This window comes from Panthera pardus, unplaced genomic scaffold, assembly GCF_024362965.1.
Source record: "Panthera pardus isolate Hobbes unplaced genomic scaffold, ASM2436296v1 HiC_scaffold_11, whole genome shotgun sequence".
NCBI lineage: Eukaryota > Metazoa > Chordata > Mammalia > Carnivora > Felidae > Panthera > Panthera pardus.
The window spans coordinates 87,737,038-87,750,168 of NW_026526666.1; the positions used below are offsets into that span (position 1 = coordinate 87,737,038).

Genomic DNA, 13,131 nt, shown 5'->3' on the forward strand with positions numbered 1-13,131 from the left:
ATTTGACAGCAGGTATTCCCTAAAACAGGGTAATAATATTCTGGGGCCCTTCAGATCAAGGCACATCAGAGTACACATTAGTGACCACAGGAAGAGCCATACCACCCAGGAGGAGGCATGGGGGCACCGGACCCACAGAAGGAAGACTGGCCATCTGAGTCCTTGAACTTCTTTGCTAGAGGCAGATTAGGTGGCAGAGTCAATCAACATTACAGCTGGGGCCCAAGTGAGATGGTATCACAAGACTGAGTCTTATCTGCTGTTTCTGTAATACCCAACAGCGGAAAACTGTTTTGACTTGACTGCTATTCTTTAAAGTGAATAGGAGGGGCACCTGGGTGGCTCAGTCGGTAAGAGTCTGACTTCAGCTTGCGTCATGATCTCATTGTTCGTGAGCTCGGGCCCCGTGTCGGGCTCTGTGCTGACAGCTCAGAGCCCGGAGCCTGCTTCGGATTCTGTGTCTCCCTCTCTCTCTGCCCCTCTCCTACCTATGCTCTCTCTAGCTCTCAAAAATAAACAAACATTAAAACACAAAAAAAACCTTACGTGGATAGGAGAAAGGATGTTAAAAAGCTTGTGGCACATATTTCATTTACAGCATATAATAAATTTGTGGGACATTTGATTTGAAATAGAAGGTTAACTAATTGGTCTTTCTCCCATGGGCCCCTGGAAGAGGGTTCTCTGCTGAGTGTTTTCTCTGCAGGGCATCATGGGCAGAATGTTGCAACAAACAGATGTGGATGCTGGCCTGACATCATCAACAGCATGGTATGCTTCTAAAGGTGGCTGGGGGCTAGGAAACCTCTAGAGCCTTTAGCAGCAGAACCCACATATATTTCTCTTAATCTAACTGCCAGTCAGAAAAGTAAGACAAATTAATAATCTATTTTATATAATGTATAACACTGGAAAGCTTCCCTCCTAGAAGAAATTGTCTGCTCTTAATTAAGCCAAAGGAAGAGGAATGGAAGATGACTTAGTGGAGGCAGGGAGTTATAACCGTCCTCTTGAGTTACACATGAAAAAAGCTCCAGTTCAGGAGCGCCTGGGTGGCTCAGTCAGCTGAGCGACTGGCTTCGGCTCAGGTCATGATCTCACGGTTTGTGGGTTCGAGCTCTGCGTCAGGCTCTGTGCTGACAGCTCGGAGCCCGGAGCCTGCTTCGGATTCTGTGTCTCCCTCTCTCTCTGCCCCCCCTCTGCTTGCAGTCTGTCTGTCTCTCTCTCTCAAATATAAATAATAAACATTTTTTAAAAATCTTAAAAAAAAGGTCCCGTTCAGATCCCAGTTTCCAAATCGAAAAGATACGAGGTAAAAAGAACATATGTGTATTTTAGAAAATATATAAAACACAGCAGACTTACGGCTGAGACAGTCAAGGTAATACAACGATGTTATTATCTTACTTAAAGATGGGAAAAGGAACATTTGTGATTAAAATTGAAGTTTAACATTGTATTTACCTGTGGGATGTTTAGAGATTACCTTTCAAACTTGATTTCCCCAGAGTTATCTGGGGGCATAATCCACGTTTTAAGTGGAATTAACCAAAACAAGCAAAAACAAGCACAAGGTGGTAAGGTCAACTTTCTCCGCACCCACCCCACCCCACCCCACCCCGCCTGTTGGATCCAGTCTGACAGAGGGACATGTGCGAACAGGACACAAACTCTTCGTCTTGTGTCTATGCCACAAGAACTTTGGATATGCAAACAGAGCAAGACCAGGACCACAGATCTGTCTCTCAAAACCACTGCAAGAATCGAGTTACGGGTAAATTTGGTCACATGTGCAAAGAGAACACTGTCACCTCTTACTCAGAACACTCAAAAGGGCCCGAATCAATGCTTCAGGACAACGGCACTAGGTGACCAGCAAACTCATGTGAAATAAACACTTCAAATACCGCCGGGTTAAAAGCCACAGTATCTGGTCACCAATTCCCACAGGCCCATATGGAAGGGTCTGTTTTTCCAGACTTAAGTTGGGTTTCCTGGAAAAGTGGTCGAAGGACACAGCACGCACACTTACCTCACCAGTGCGTCTGGCTTGCTTAGCTGGTTATTAGGAATACAGTTTTCCATTAAGTCCTTGTGAGCACTTGGGCTCTTGCTAGTGCATTTTTGCTTCTTCTCGTTTTTACTAGATGAGGAAGGAATGCTCCCATTTGTGGCGCTATGACTGCGAGGTGAGGAGTTCACAACTCCACTGGCATTTTTGTAATTTTTTGAGGAAGCAGTGCATGAGTCCTCTTTCAAGAGATTTTCTGTACTTCCCACAAGATCATTATTTAATCTTTTACTATTGATATGGTTTTCCATATACTCAATTTCTTGTATTTTCGAGTCTACAGGTTGTAGAATATTGTTGTTATTTATTCCAAGGTTGTGTTTTTTGGCATCCTTGTCCTTTTCTTTCCCTTTTTCTCGGTATTCTATCTCTGGCAAAGTGGTGGAGAGTTTTTTGTTGGCTGGAATACCTCCGTTGTGGTGTATAAGGATCGAGGAATCCATATCAGGCAATCCTTTGGCTGCTACAATACCAAAAACAAACCAACAAACAAAAAAACCCACACCGGAACATTTAGTTGTATAAAAACACAGCACAGACAGAGTCAACAAACTGCATTATCTATGCTTAGAAACTTACTCCATCAGTTTACAAACTCATTTAGAAGCAATAATAGCCACACCACATCATGCTAACTTGCGCAAGCAAATCCATGGGGTGCCTAGGGTTAAGGTTAAGCATCCAACTCTTGATTTCAGCTCAGGCCATGATCTCATGGTTCATGGGTTTGAGCCCCACGTCGGGCTCTGTGCTGACAGCGTGGAGCCTGCTTGGGATTCTCTCCCTCTCTCTCTCTCTCTCTAAATAAATAAATAAACTTAAAAAACTATCGTTTATGGAAAATCACTATCATTTATAAACACCAAGCCATTCTAGTTTGGGCCTTGAAAAGAAGATGAGGATTTTACAGTTAAGTCATACTTAATTTATCAAATCAAACTTGTCTGTCCCTGGGATGAGAGGACACAGGCAGGTCAGACTCTTAAGAGACCATCTTTTAAAACAGGCTAAGCAAACTGTTAATAGCTTTACTGAAAAGAAAGTGATTAAATGAAACAAAAGGAGAGGTATGAGGTCAGGATATGGGGCATCTATGTTTTTCTTGACTCTAGCAATGAGGTGATAAGTCTATGACATTTAGTAGGGCACTCGAAAAGAATTTTCCGTATGAGGCCTACACATTCCAGTCTGTCCAAGTCTACTTGAAGAGATCCTTCTGCACTATAGCAGAGAGTGAGATTGGTATATTTCAACTAAAAACATGACTCCAAACTTCCAACCTTCAAAGAAAACTAGTATTGTTGTCAATTCATCTACTGAATTAGATACGTGCTCATTAGAGTGGTCTTACTAGCAACTGCTCACTTTAAGAGCCGCACTGCATTATAGGAACCATTTAGAATGGGGCCGAACCACTTTTGCTCTATTCAGAAGAATTTTAACTTAAAAAACAACTATTTATGTCCACATCGCGATCTTGCTTATACTTTGGTTCTTGGCTTGCTTCAATTATAAACTCACATAGTTATATATGCTATGTTGCTACTGAGAATAAACATTTTTAAATATTTGTAACAAATAAAAGGTTGAAATGGAAAATACGCTATAAAAATAATAAAATAAAATAAACATATTTGAAGCACATGGTCTTCAGCTTCTAGCTAGAAAGCATCCACGCCCTGTATTTCATGATCAAACAAAGCAATGGCCCTGAAGGGGAACACCAGAAAACAGGAAAATCCTTGGTAATCTTCCAAAGTCCTACCAACTTTTCCAGGGCCAAAAAAGAAATCTACTGATAGACAAAATAATGACTAATCTACTGAGCCAACACAGCTTTAGGGTAAAGACCTACCTTCCTCGGCTTCTTTTTCTTGCTTCTGGAGCATCTGTTGCTCCGGGGGGAGGGCTTGTTGAAGAAGCTGCATGTAAAATTCGTTCTCTTTCTGCACTTCCTTTTGCTTCCTTAACCGCATTTTGTAGCTTACGTAACTTTTGAAGCCAAAGCCCAAAGTCACCACGGGGTACCCAATGCTAGAAAGACAAAAACCTAGCCAGTAATTGCCAGTGAAACACAAACCACACACGCATCAAGCACACGAGGACACCTACGACTGAAATTAAGAAATACATTCTAGATGATGATGGCAGTGGAGCATTTAGTACACATAAATATATGTGATGTCTGCTGTGGAAGTGACAGGCAGCGGGCACGTGGAGCAAACCCCCAGGGAACAGAGGGACTGCTACACCGTAAGAGGCTGCTCACCAGACTCTGACATTCTTCAAACCAACTCAAGAACTTTACCCCAGTGACTGCTGGATACAGTTGCTAATGTCTTTGATTAACACTGAACTCCCTTGTGCATTTTTAGAACTTAGGCACCTGGGGGCGCCTGAGTGAGGGGCTCAGTCAGTTAAGCGCTGACTCTTGATTTCGGCTCAGGTCATGATCCCACGGTTCGTGGGATCGAGCCCCGCACTGGGCTGCGTGCTGACAGCGTGGAGCCTGCTTGAGATTCTCTCTCTCCCTCTCTCTCTGCCCCTCCCCCTCCTGCACTCTCTCCCTCTCAAAATAAATAAATAAACATTTAAAAAATAAATACATAAATAAGTATTGATATTACCGGTGCCAACATTTGGTTTGTACCACCAAATTAAACCAGCTGTACTTACAACCTCTGGGATAAAAAGCTGAAATATTTTCATTTGACTCATCAGTCTGTCTAATATCATTTCAAAGCTTCTGCAAACACTGTCAAAACTCATATTAAGTCTCATTAACATTCAAACTTATAAATTATAATTAGTCTAAATGTGCTCTCACTACAAATTTAAAGTGACAAGTTTTATTGACCAAGTTTATTTAATGCACTTGCTTGTGAAAAGACTTTAAAATATTGGAAACGATATCTTGATTCCTGTTGATTTTGGTTTGTCATAAATACTAGCAAAAATTAAGTCAGTTCATTTAAATTTCATGAGAGAGCCATCTCTTTCATCAAGACATTTTGGAATCACTATCTGATTAAGATAAAAATAGGTAACATTTATCGGACACCTATGTGCTTGAAATTAAGTTAAATACATATATCCCCTCATTTCATCTTTCCCATGACTCCACAAGATAGGTCCCCAATATACAGGTGAGAGGGCTAAGGCTTAGAGCCGGTGACATGTCCAAGGTGACAATGCTATCAGGGGAAAGAAGTGGGGCTCGAATACTCATCTGCCTGAAAGGAGGGCCCACGCTCTTTACTGCCATATTATGTTGTCTTCGGGTTCGTGTAAAATCTCTAAGAAAAAATTGATAATGGCACTTACCATTCTACACTGAAAACACTGAACTAAATTAGAGACTAAAAATACACATAATACTCACCAATGAGCAGCAAAGGGACGACAAAGGTCTACATGAAAATTTTTGAGATCTTTAAATCTAATCGCTGCTTCAATATAAACAAAGAGTATCCAGAGGGACACCGTGGGCAAACACACTCCCCTTTCTGTGGGAAACAGCAGAGAGACAAGCATCAGCGATACATTAAACTAACATAACAGATGGGTTGTTTGGGACACGAGTTCAATTACAGTAACTTTCTTTTTCTTTTTTCTTTTTTGAGTTTAGCTGACATACAACGTTACATTAGTTTCATGGGTACGACATAGTGATTCGATTTCTCTAGATGTAATGTTATGCTTACCACAAGTGTAGCTACCATTTGTCACCACACAACGTTATTATGATGTCATTCGCTGTATTCCCTATGCTGTGCCTTTTATGCCCATGACTTACTCATTCCAAAACTGTAACCCTGTACCTTCCACTTCCCTTCATCCATTTTGCCCATCCCCCTACGCTCCTTTCCTCCGGCAACCATCACTTTGCTCTCTTAACTACAGTAACTTTCATTAAAACTTTCAAACTAATTAGGGGTGTCTGGGTGGCTCAGTCAGTTGAGCGCCCGACTTACACTCAGATGATGATCTCGTGGTTCCTGAGTTCAGGCCCTGAGTCAGGCTCTGTGCTGACAGCTCAGAGCCTGGAGCCTGCTTCGGATTCTGTGTCTCCCTCTATCTCTGCCCCTCCCCTGCTCACACTTTGTCTCTCTCTCTTTTTCAAAAATAAATAAACATTAAAAAAATTTTAAAAAGACTTTCGATCTAATTAAAAAGAAATCTGACCCAAACTGAAAGCTTTTATATGACAAAAGATGCAATGGAATCATAGACAAAAATAAAAGACAAACATTCTGGCAAAAAATATTTACAATATGTAAACGAAAAGAGTCACAGCCCTACTTTACAAAGAGCTCCTACAAATCAATAAAAAGGCAACTGAAGAAAAGAATTTGCAACTTATAAAAGAAAAATATAGATGGCTAAAAAACATATGAAAAGATGCTCAACTTCACTACTACTGATTAGGGAGATACAAATGTTTTAAAAATTAGATTCCATTTTTCACTCTACTAGATAAGCAAAAATTTTAAAGACAAGCAATAACACAGGGAGGGTAAGCCAAAGGGTTCATTCTCATACTTGACAAAAATATAAATTGAGGCAACAAGTTTTAGAAAGCCGTTTGGTTAGTATAATTAAACTTAAAATATTATACCTTTGACCCAGAAATTCCAATTCTGGGAATCTACCCTACAGAAATATTTTAAAACTCCCCGGAATAAATATATAAGAATATAAACTATCGTATTCACAATAGCAAAAATGTAGAATTTAAATGCCTATCAACAGAGAATTGTTTATAATAAATGTGTATAATGTATATGATACAGCTTTTCAAAAGAATGAAGATCTGTACTAACATGAAATGATACGTAAAAAATAAATTCTTAAGAATGAGTTATAACATAAAGAAATGTTTCTGACATTTAAGGGGCACCTGGGTGGCTCAGTTGGTTAAGCCTCTGACTCTTGATTTCAGCTCGGGTCATGATCTCACGGTTTGTGGGTTTGAGCCCTGCATCCGGCTCTGTGCTGACAGTATGGAGCCTGCCTGGGATTCTGTCTCCCTCTCTCTCTGCCCCTCCCTCGCTTGCTCTGTCTCTCTCTCAAAAATAAATAAACTTAAAAAAAAAAAAAGCTAAACGAAATGTTTCTGACATTTAAGTTCTGTTCTACAAATTGTTTTTCTTGACTATAAGCTTATATTCCTTTTGTAACTAAAAACAAGTTTCAAGGGAGGAAAAAGCAGCTTGCAGTAGAGTAAGTAAGATACAAATAATGGGGTAATTTTCACTGATTTTTACAATCAAAATCTGCAAGCTGGGACTATCTATGTGAAGACATGATTAATAATGGGATTTTTTTAATGAAGATGGACTACACAGGCATGAGGTCCAATAACTCTGGAAAAGAGCACCTTTGAGACTGTATAAGACAAGTGAGTGACAGAAGACAGAATGGGTGGGGGGAGGGAAATCAGTAACCTAAGGTCTTCTTACTAAGGATCTTGGGATGAAATAAAAAGAAAAATCATAGCATCTTGAAACTACAAAGAAGATCATTTAGTCCAAGCTCCTTATTATACTGAAGAAGAAAGTAAGGCCCAGAGTTTATAGAAATTGGGTCCAAGATCACCGAGATGATGCGGAGTCTGTTCCTAAGGAGAACCTAAATCCCCTTAGACCTAGTGTGTGAGGCAAGAGACACTCAAAGTCCTGTCAAGGCAGCTAATGGCCTCAACCATTCTTATAGATTTAACCTATAAAAGATGGGGCATTTTCACAAATTCTTTTCAAAATACATTTTCAACAATTTATATTCCTGGGACGCCTGGGTGGCTCAGTTGGTTGAGCGTCAGACTTCGGCTCAGGTCGTGATCTCACGGTTGGTGAGTTTGAGCCCTGGGTTGGGCTTGCTGCTGTCAGCACAGAGCCCCCTTCTGACCCTCTGTCCCCCCTCTCTCTGCCCCTCCCCCACTGCACTCTCTCAAAAACAAATAAGCTTTTTAAAAAATTTATATTTAATTTCTTATATTAATGTCTAAAGTTATCATACACATAATATGCACATTACAGAAAAAAATGGAACATTTTGGACAAAATATCTATATTTCTATACTTGTCAAATAATAAAATCATGAAAATATTTTTGAACAAGTGAAAGAGTCCTATTGTACACACAGTTTTGTATGGTGTTTTTTTCCCTCTTAATAGCAAGGAAAAGAAGTTTATGATATAATATCATCATTCTTTTGTGGCAATATATAATTTCATCAACTATTCCTAATAAAGTTAAGAAAGAATTTTAAATTTTAACAAGTTGGCAAGAGAAATGTATCCCGTGTTATAAAAACTGTACTCGTACTTGTCTGGCCCAATAAGAATACAAAGTTTGCTTTTTTGTTTATTTGAGCACTAATCATTCCAAATTAAAACCTACTTCACAACTTAGCTATTCCAACATGCATTTCTGAGCCTCAGGCTAAAGGGAGGCCAGTATCCCTTATGATCCTAGCTTCACTGCTGCCCTGTGGTCCCCCACCAAACTCGTGCCCAATAGGTTCTATTAACTGTTTACAGGGGTAGTTTTTTCCCCAACTACTAAGACATTATTAAAGTAATTTAGAAAATCACTACGGTTCATCAAAGTCACAGATTATTGAGCTGGAAGGCTCCCCTAGACATTATCTAGATTACTTCACCTTCATATGACAAAGAAAAAACTGCAACCCAGACACAATGACGAGTGTAAATGGCAACTCACTTGAACCAAGACCCGGGACCAGGGAATACAAGGAAAAACTAAAGTATGAAGAAAATCACTTTAATTAGAGGAAAGCAGACTAAGGAACTGTCATGTTAGCTTATAAATCAAGTCAGATATGAGAGAGTGCTAAAAGATGGAGAAAACCGTGCTCACAGTGGATACTTCAAATATCAGAGCTGACCCGTGCCTTCTACACGGGCCAACATCATCCCCTTGGCACCTCTGAGAAGAGGATGAACAATGCTCCAGGGAGCTTTTAGGAGCTGGCACTCCCTCCAGGATCAAAATCCTAACAGGTTCCGCAGCTGGGCCTAAGAATCAAGCTTCGTGCAGCTTTACTGAAAGCGTAGCACGCTGAGAGCCAGTCCTCACGTCCCCACGCCCCCGACTCAGGCTGCCACGGTGGCCTGGAAGAATGTGAGAATGTCTGGCCTCATCTTAGTTTGAGACAGCAGAAGTACAGCTGTAAGGACGGAGGTGACTGTGTGGCTCCACTCCAGGCAGAACACACCTGAAACAGCACGTTTCGGTTAAGAGACCCGCTAAGAGCTAAGGTCATGATGGGGAAAGTGGTTCAGATAACATACAAGGAAAGCTGATGAAACTAGAGACGTTCTGCCTACAGAAAAGAAGACTCGAGAGAGAAGACGTTAAATCTCTGAAGAAATGTTAACTGTGGATGGGAGACCACACTCATTCGGCGTGGCTCTCATGTAGGGACGCAATGCTTGGGCTCAAGGGGATGGTCTGTAGGCCCCTCGAATCTGAAGAAAAAGTTCTGTGCACTTCCCTTTGGAAAGCCTCTTTATGTCCTCTGTGAGATAAGCAAGCCCCCAAACAGTCAAGATGTGCTGGGTCAAAAATATCAGGAGGAAAATTCTGGGTCAGTGTCAGGAAGAACTTTCTATTACAGCTGCCCCAAAAGCTGAGTTCCTTGTCACTGTAGGCTTTCAATCAGCGATTAAACCACTAAGTGTCAGTGATGCTATGGGGATTGTTAGACCAAACAAGGGTTCAACTCAATGACCTCAGACACTCCTTTCAAAGCTGAAACTCTGGGAACATTTTTCCTATGTGGAACGTGGCTGTCTTCGAGTCTACCTAAAGAGAAATCACTTCAACATACACACACACACACACACACACACACACACACACACACACACACAAGAATATCTTCATAATGAGGATTGGTCGTTGAAATGCCTACAACTGAGATGTCAAATCATAAAGGCTTAAACTTTTCATTCAATAATGAAAAAACAGACGAAATAAACTTTAAAGATGTAATCTATTCGGAAAAGGCCACTTAAAAAATGTCCGCATTAAATCCAACCCTAAGTAATGTATTCAAAGAAATCATTTAAAAAGTTGAATCTAAGATTTCTATCCATGTTAAGAAGCCATTAAGACTTACCTGTGTGCCATACGTACTGAACCCACACATAGGTGCTAGCAGCAAAAAAAAGCCATTGTATGGGGATGAACAGCAGACATATTATATTTGACGTGAATGCTACACAAACAAAAAATACTGAGAAGGCCTAAAGGAAACAAAACAAAACAAAATTAAAAACACATCTTAGAACTTTTTTAAACAGAGGTTATTAAAAGCATGTTGGACAAAGATCTCTGAAACTGCCATGCTATAGAGCAAGTGACAACAGGACATTTTAAACACTGAAAACCCACCATATAAAAAGGAGAGGTCAATTGAGCATTAAAGAGTAATCCTATTTATGGCCTCAAATCATGAAGAACAACCGGACCAGACCACACTGAGGCTGGATCACAGTGAGTTCATTTGGACTCCACAGGTGGGTCACCTAAAAGAGTCAGAATTTTAACACAGAAAAGGCTCCTCTCCTCATCAAACATTCCTAAAGAGCCTCATTCTTAAAGAAGAGGCTGTTGGAGCACAAATGAACCACAGTAGTAAGAATTATGCTGATGTTCAGGGTTTTAATAATGCAACCTTTCTCTGGACACACCACTATTATGTATTACCAACAGGACATGAGCTCAAAGCCATCTCTTCTAGGCTCTGGATTTCGAAGTCGAAGAGTTACAGGTTTAAGGTGTGGTCATGGAACACAAGAGAACTGCAGGTCAACCAAGGGAACAACCCCAGGTCTTTGCCCTCGTTCTAAACCTGTAGTTTTCAAACCACAGCCTGGGGCTGTGTGGGGAGGATGCCTCGGCGACCCAATCAGTTAAGCGTCTGACACTTGGTAAGGGCTCAGGTTATGATCTCATGGTTCCTGAAATAGAACCCATATCAAGCCCCGAATCAGGCTCCACGGAGCTTGGGATTCTCTCTCTCTCTCTCTCTCTCTCTCTCTCTCTCTCTCTCTCTCTCTCTCTCCCTCCCTCCCTCCCTCTCAGCCTCTATCCAGCTCAAGGGTATGTGCACACGTGCGCACACTCTCTAAAAATAAATAAACGTAAAAAAACAAAGCAAAACAAAACAAACCTAGTTTGGGGATTCCTGGATCCTTTCAGTGGGTCTCGCAAGTCAGTATCATTTTCATGACAATACCAAGATGTCATCTGCCTGTTACACGCTCATTCACTCAGGCCTAAGGTTTTTTTCTAGAAGCTACGTGATATGTAATATTGCAATCGAGTGAGTTCAGAAACAGATATGAAAATGCAGCTGTCTTCCATTAAGCCAGACATTAAAGAGATTTGCAAAAATGTAGTCAATCTTCGCATTTTTTTGTTTTGGAAAATATAGTTATTTTTCATTTAAAAAATGTAATTTGCGTTAACATGTGATGGGCTTGTTACTATTTTCAAGTGAATCACCAAATATCTAAATTTGCTTTCAAAGTTTTAATTTCTAATATAGTAAATATGGACAGATCTAACCCACATAAATAAAAGTTGCTTGGAATCCTCAGCAATTTAAGAATGTAATGGGGCCCTGAGACCTCCAGAAAGTTTGAGAACCACTGTTCTAACTCTAACCCAATCACTAACACAGTGATTGGGGCCCCAGAAATACTTCGGAGTAGGACGAGGTAATTATTGTTTCCTTCATTACTTTGTTTCCCTCCCCAGGTCTTCCCTTCTCTTCTTGTCTCTAGAATGGTAGAGGAGGCAGGGAATGTGACGATTTGATCTGTGGGTTTAGACAAAAGTGGCTTAAGAGGCCAGTTTCAGTCCATAGGTCCTATTAGCTCAGTACAGTCACCTAAGGACTGCTAATAAAACGTACTTTAGACAGTTTTATCATCAGTTACTGAAGATTTTCTTAGAAAATTAAATCGCTTATACTTGAAATACACGTATTAATAAACATACCAGCCCCTGGTATCTGAAGGAATCATAGACGCTCCTGATGAAAAGCCAAAATGGCCACAGGTATTCAAATCTGAACTCCAGGACAAAATCGGCCAGGAGGACCAGTGCCCACACTACCAGGAATTTCAGGTATAAAAACGTACTGCAAAGTAATAAAAGTAAAGAATTAATTCAAGGTTATCTGGGAAGCACAGAAAAAGAAAACACACTTTTTTTTTAAGAGACAAAAAAAATATCTTCACATACCATGAAAACAATGGAGAAAAAGGACAAAAAAGAGTTGTCGCTGGAACCCATTTAATATTTAACAGCTCTGGCGTTCACTCTGATACCCACAACCCTCAAAGAAAGGTGATGACCAAAAGTGCTTAATTCCATTTAAGATAAAAAAAATTTTTTTTAATCTCACCACTATTTAAAAATGTGCTAAGTATTTGACTTCAAAATACTGCAACACTCTCAAAATTACAGCTTTCAGGCTATTCTTCATTAGAAGAAAATGTCACGGTTGAAAGGCTTCAAATTTGCTGTTTCCCCACCCCTCTACAGCTGCTTGAAGAGTCTTTGAAATTCTTGATGTACATCCCTACATGCTTGAAGGGTTCTGTCTTTTTCCCTCTTTTCTCCTCTTGCCTCTCTATGTATTATTCACCTGCATTAACCAAACAAAACTCAAATGACTTCCCTAAACAGAAAGAAATGAACTTCAGGAGCAGATGCCAATCACTGCTAAGGATGTAAAATGTACTTTAAAGAGAGGTGCCTGGATGGCTCAGTCGGTTATGTGTCCGACTCGGGCTCAGGTCATGATCTCATGGTTCGTGGGTTCGAGCCCCATGTCAGGCTCTGCACCGATGTGCTGAGCCTGCTTGGGATTCTCTCCTCTTCCCCTGCCCCTCCCCCACTTGCTTGGGCTCGCTCGCTCTCTCTCAAAATTAATAAATAAACTTAGAAAAATGTACACTAAAGAAAAAATCCTGAAGCATCTCAGCCTTGCTCTAGCTAAGATACAAATATGTGCTTCC

At 40.5% G+C, this 13,131-nt stretch overlaps 1 protein-coding gene across 1 annotated transcript in view; it reads right to left on the minus strand.

Moving 5' to 3' along the window:
* MACO1 (macoilin 1) overlaps positions 1 to 13,131 on the minus strand; it is a 63,382-nt gene that overhangs the window by 35,326 nt on the left and 14,925 nt on the right. Inside the window, exons 2-6 of the mRNA XM_019461846.2 lie at positions 12,107 to 12,248; positions 10,218 to 10,344; positions 5,454 to 5,577; positions 3,927 to 4,105; positions 2,033 to 2,534 (exon numbers count right to left, since the gene is read on the minus strand). Coding sequence (XP_019317391.1) covers positions 2,033 to 2,534; positions 3,927 to 4,105; positions 5,454 to 5,577; positions 10,218 to 10,344; positions 12,107 to 12,248 — 1,074 coding nt within the window. The remainder of the gene's footprint in view (positions 1 to 2,032; positions 2,535 to 3,926; positions 4,106 to 5,453; positions 5,578 to 10,217; positions 10,345 to 12,106; positions 12,249 to 13,131) is intronic.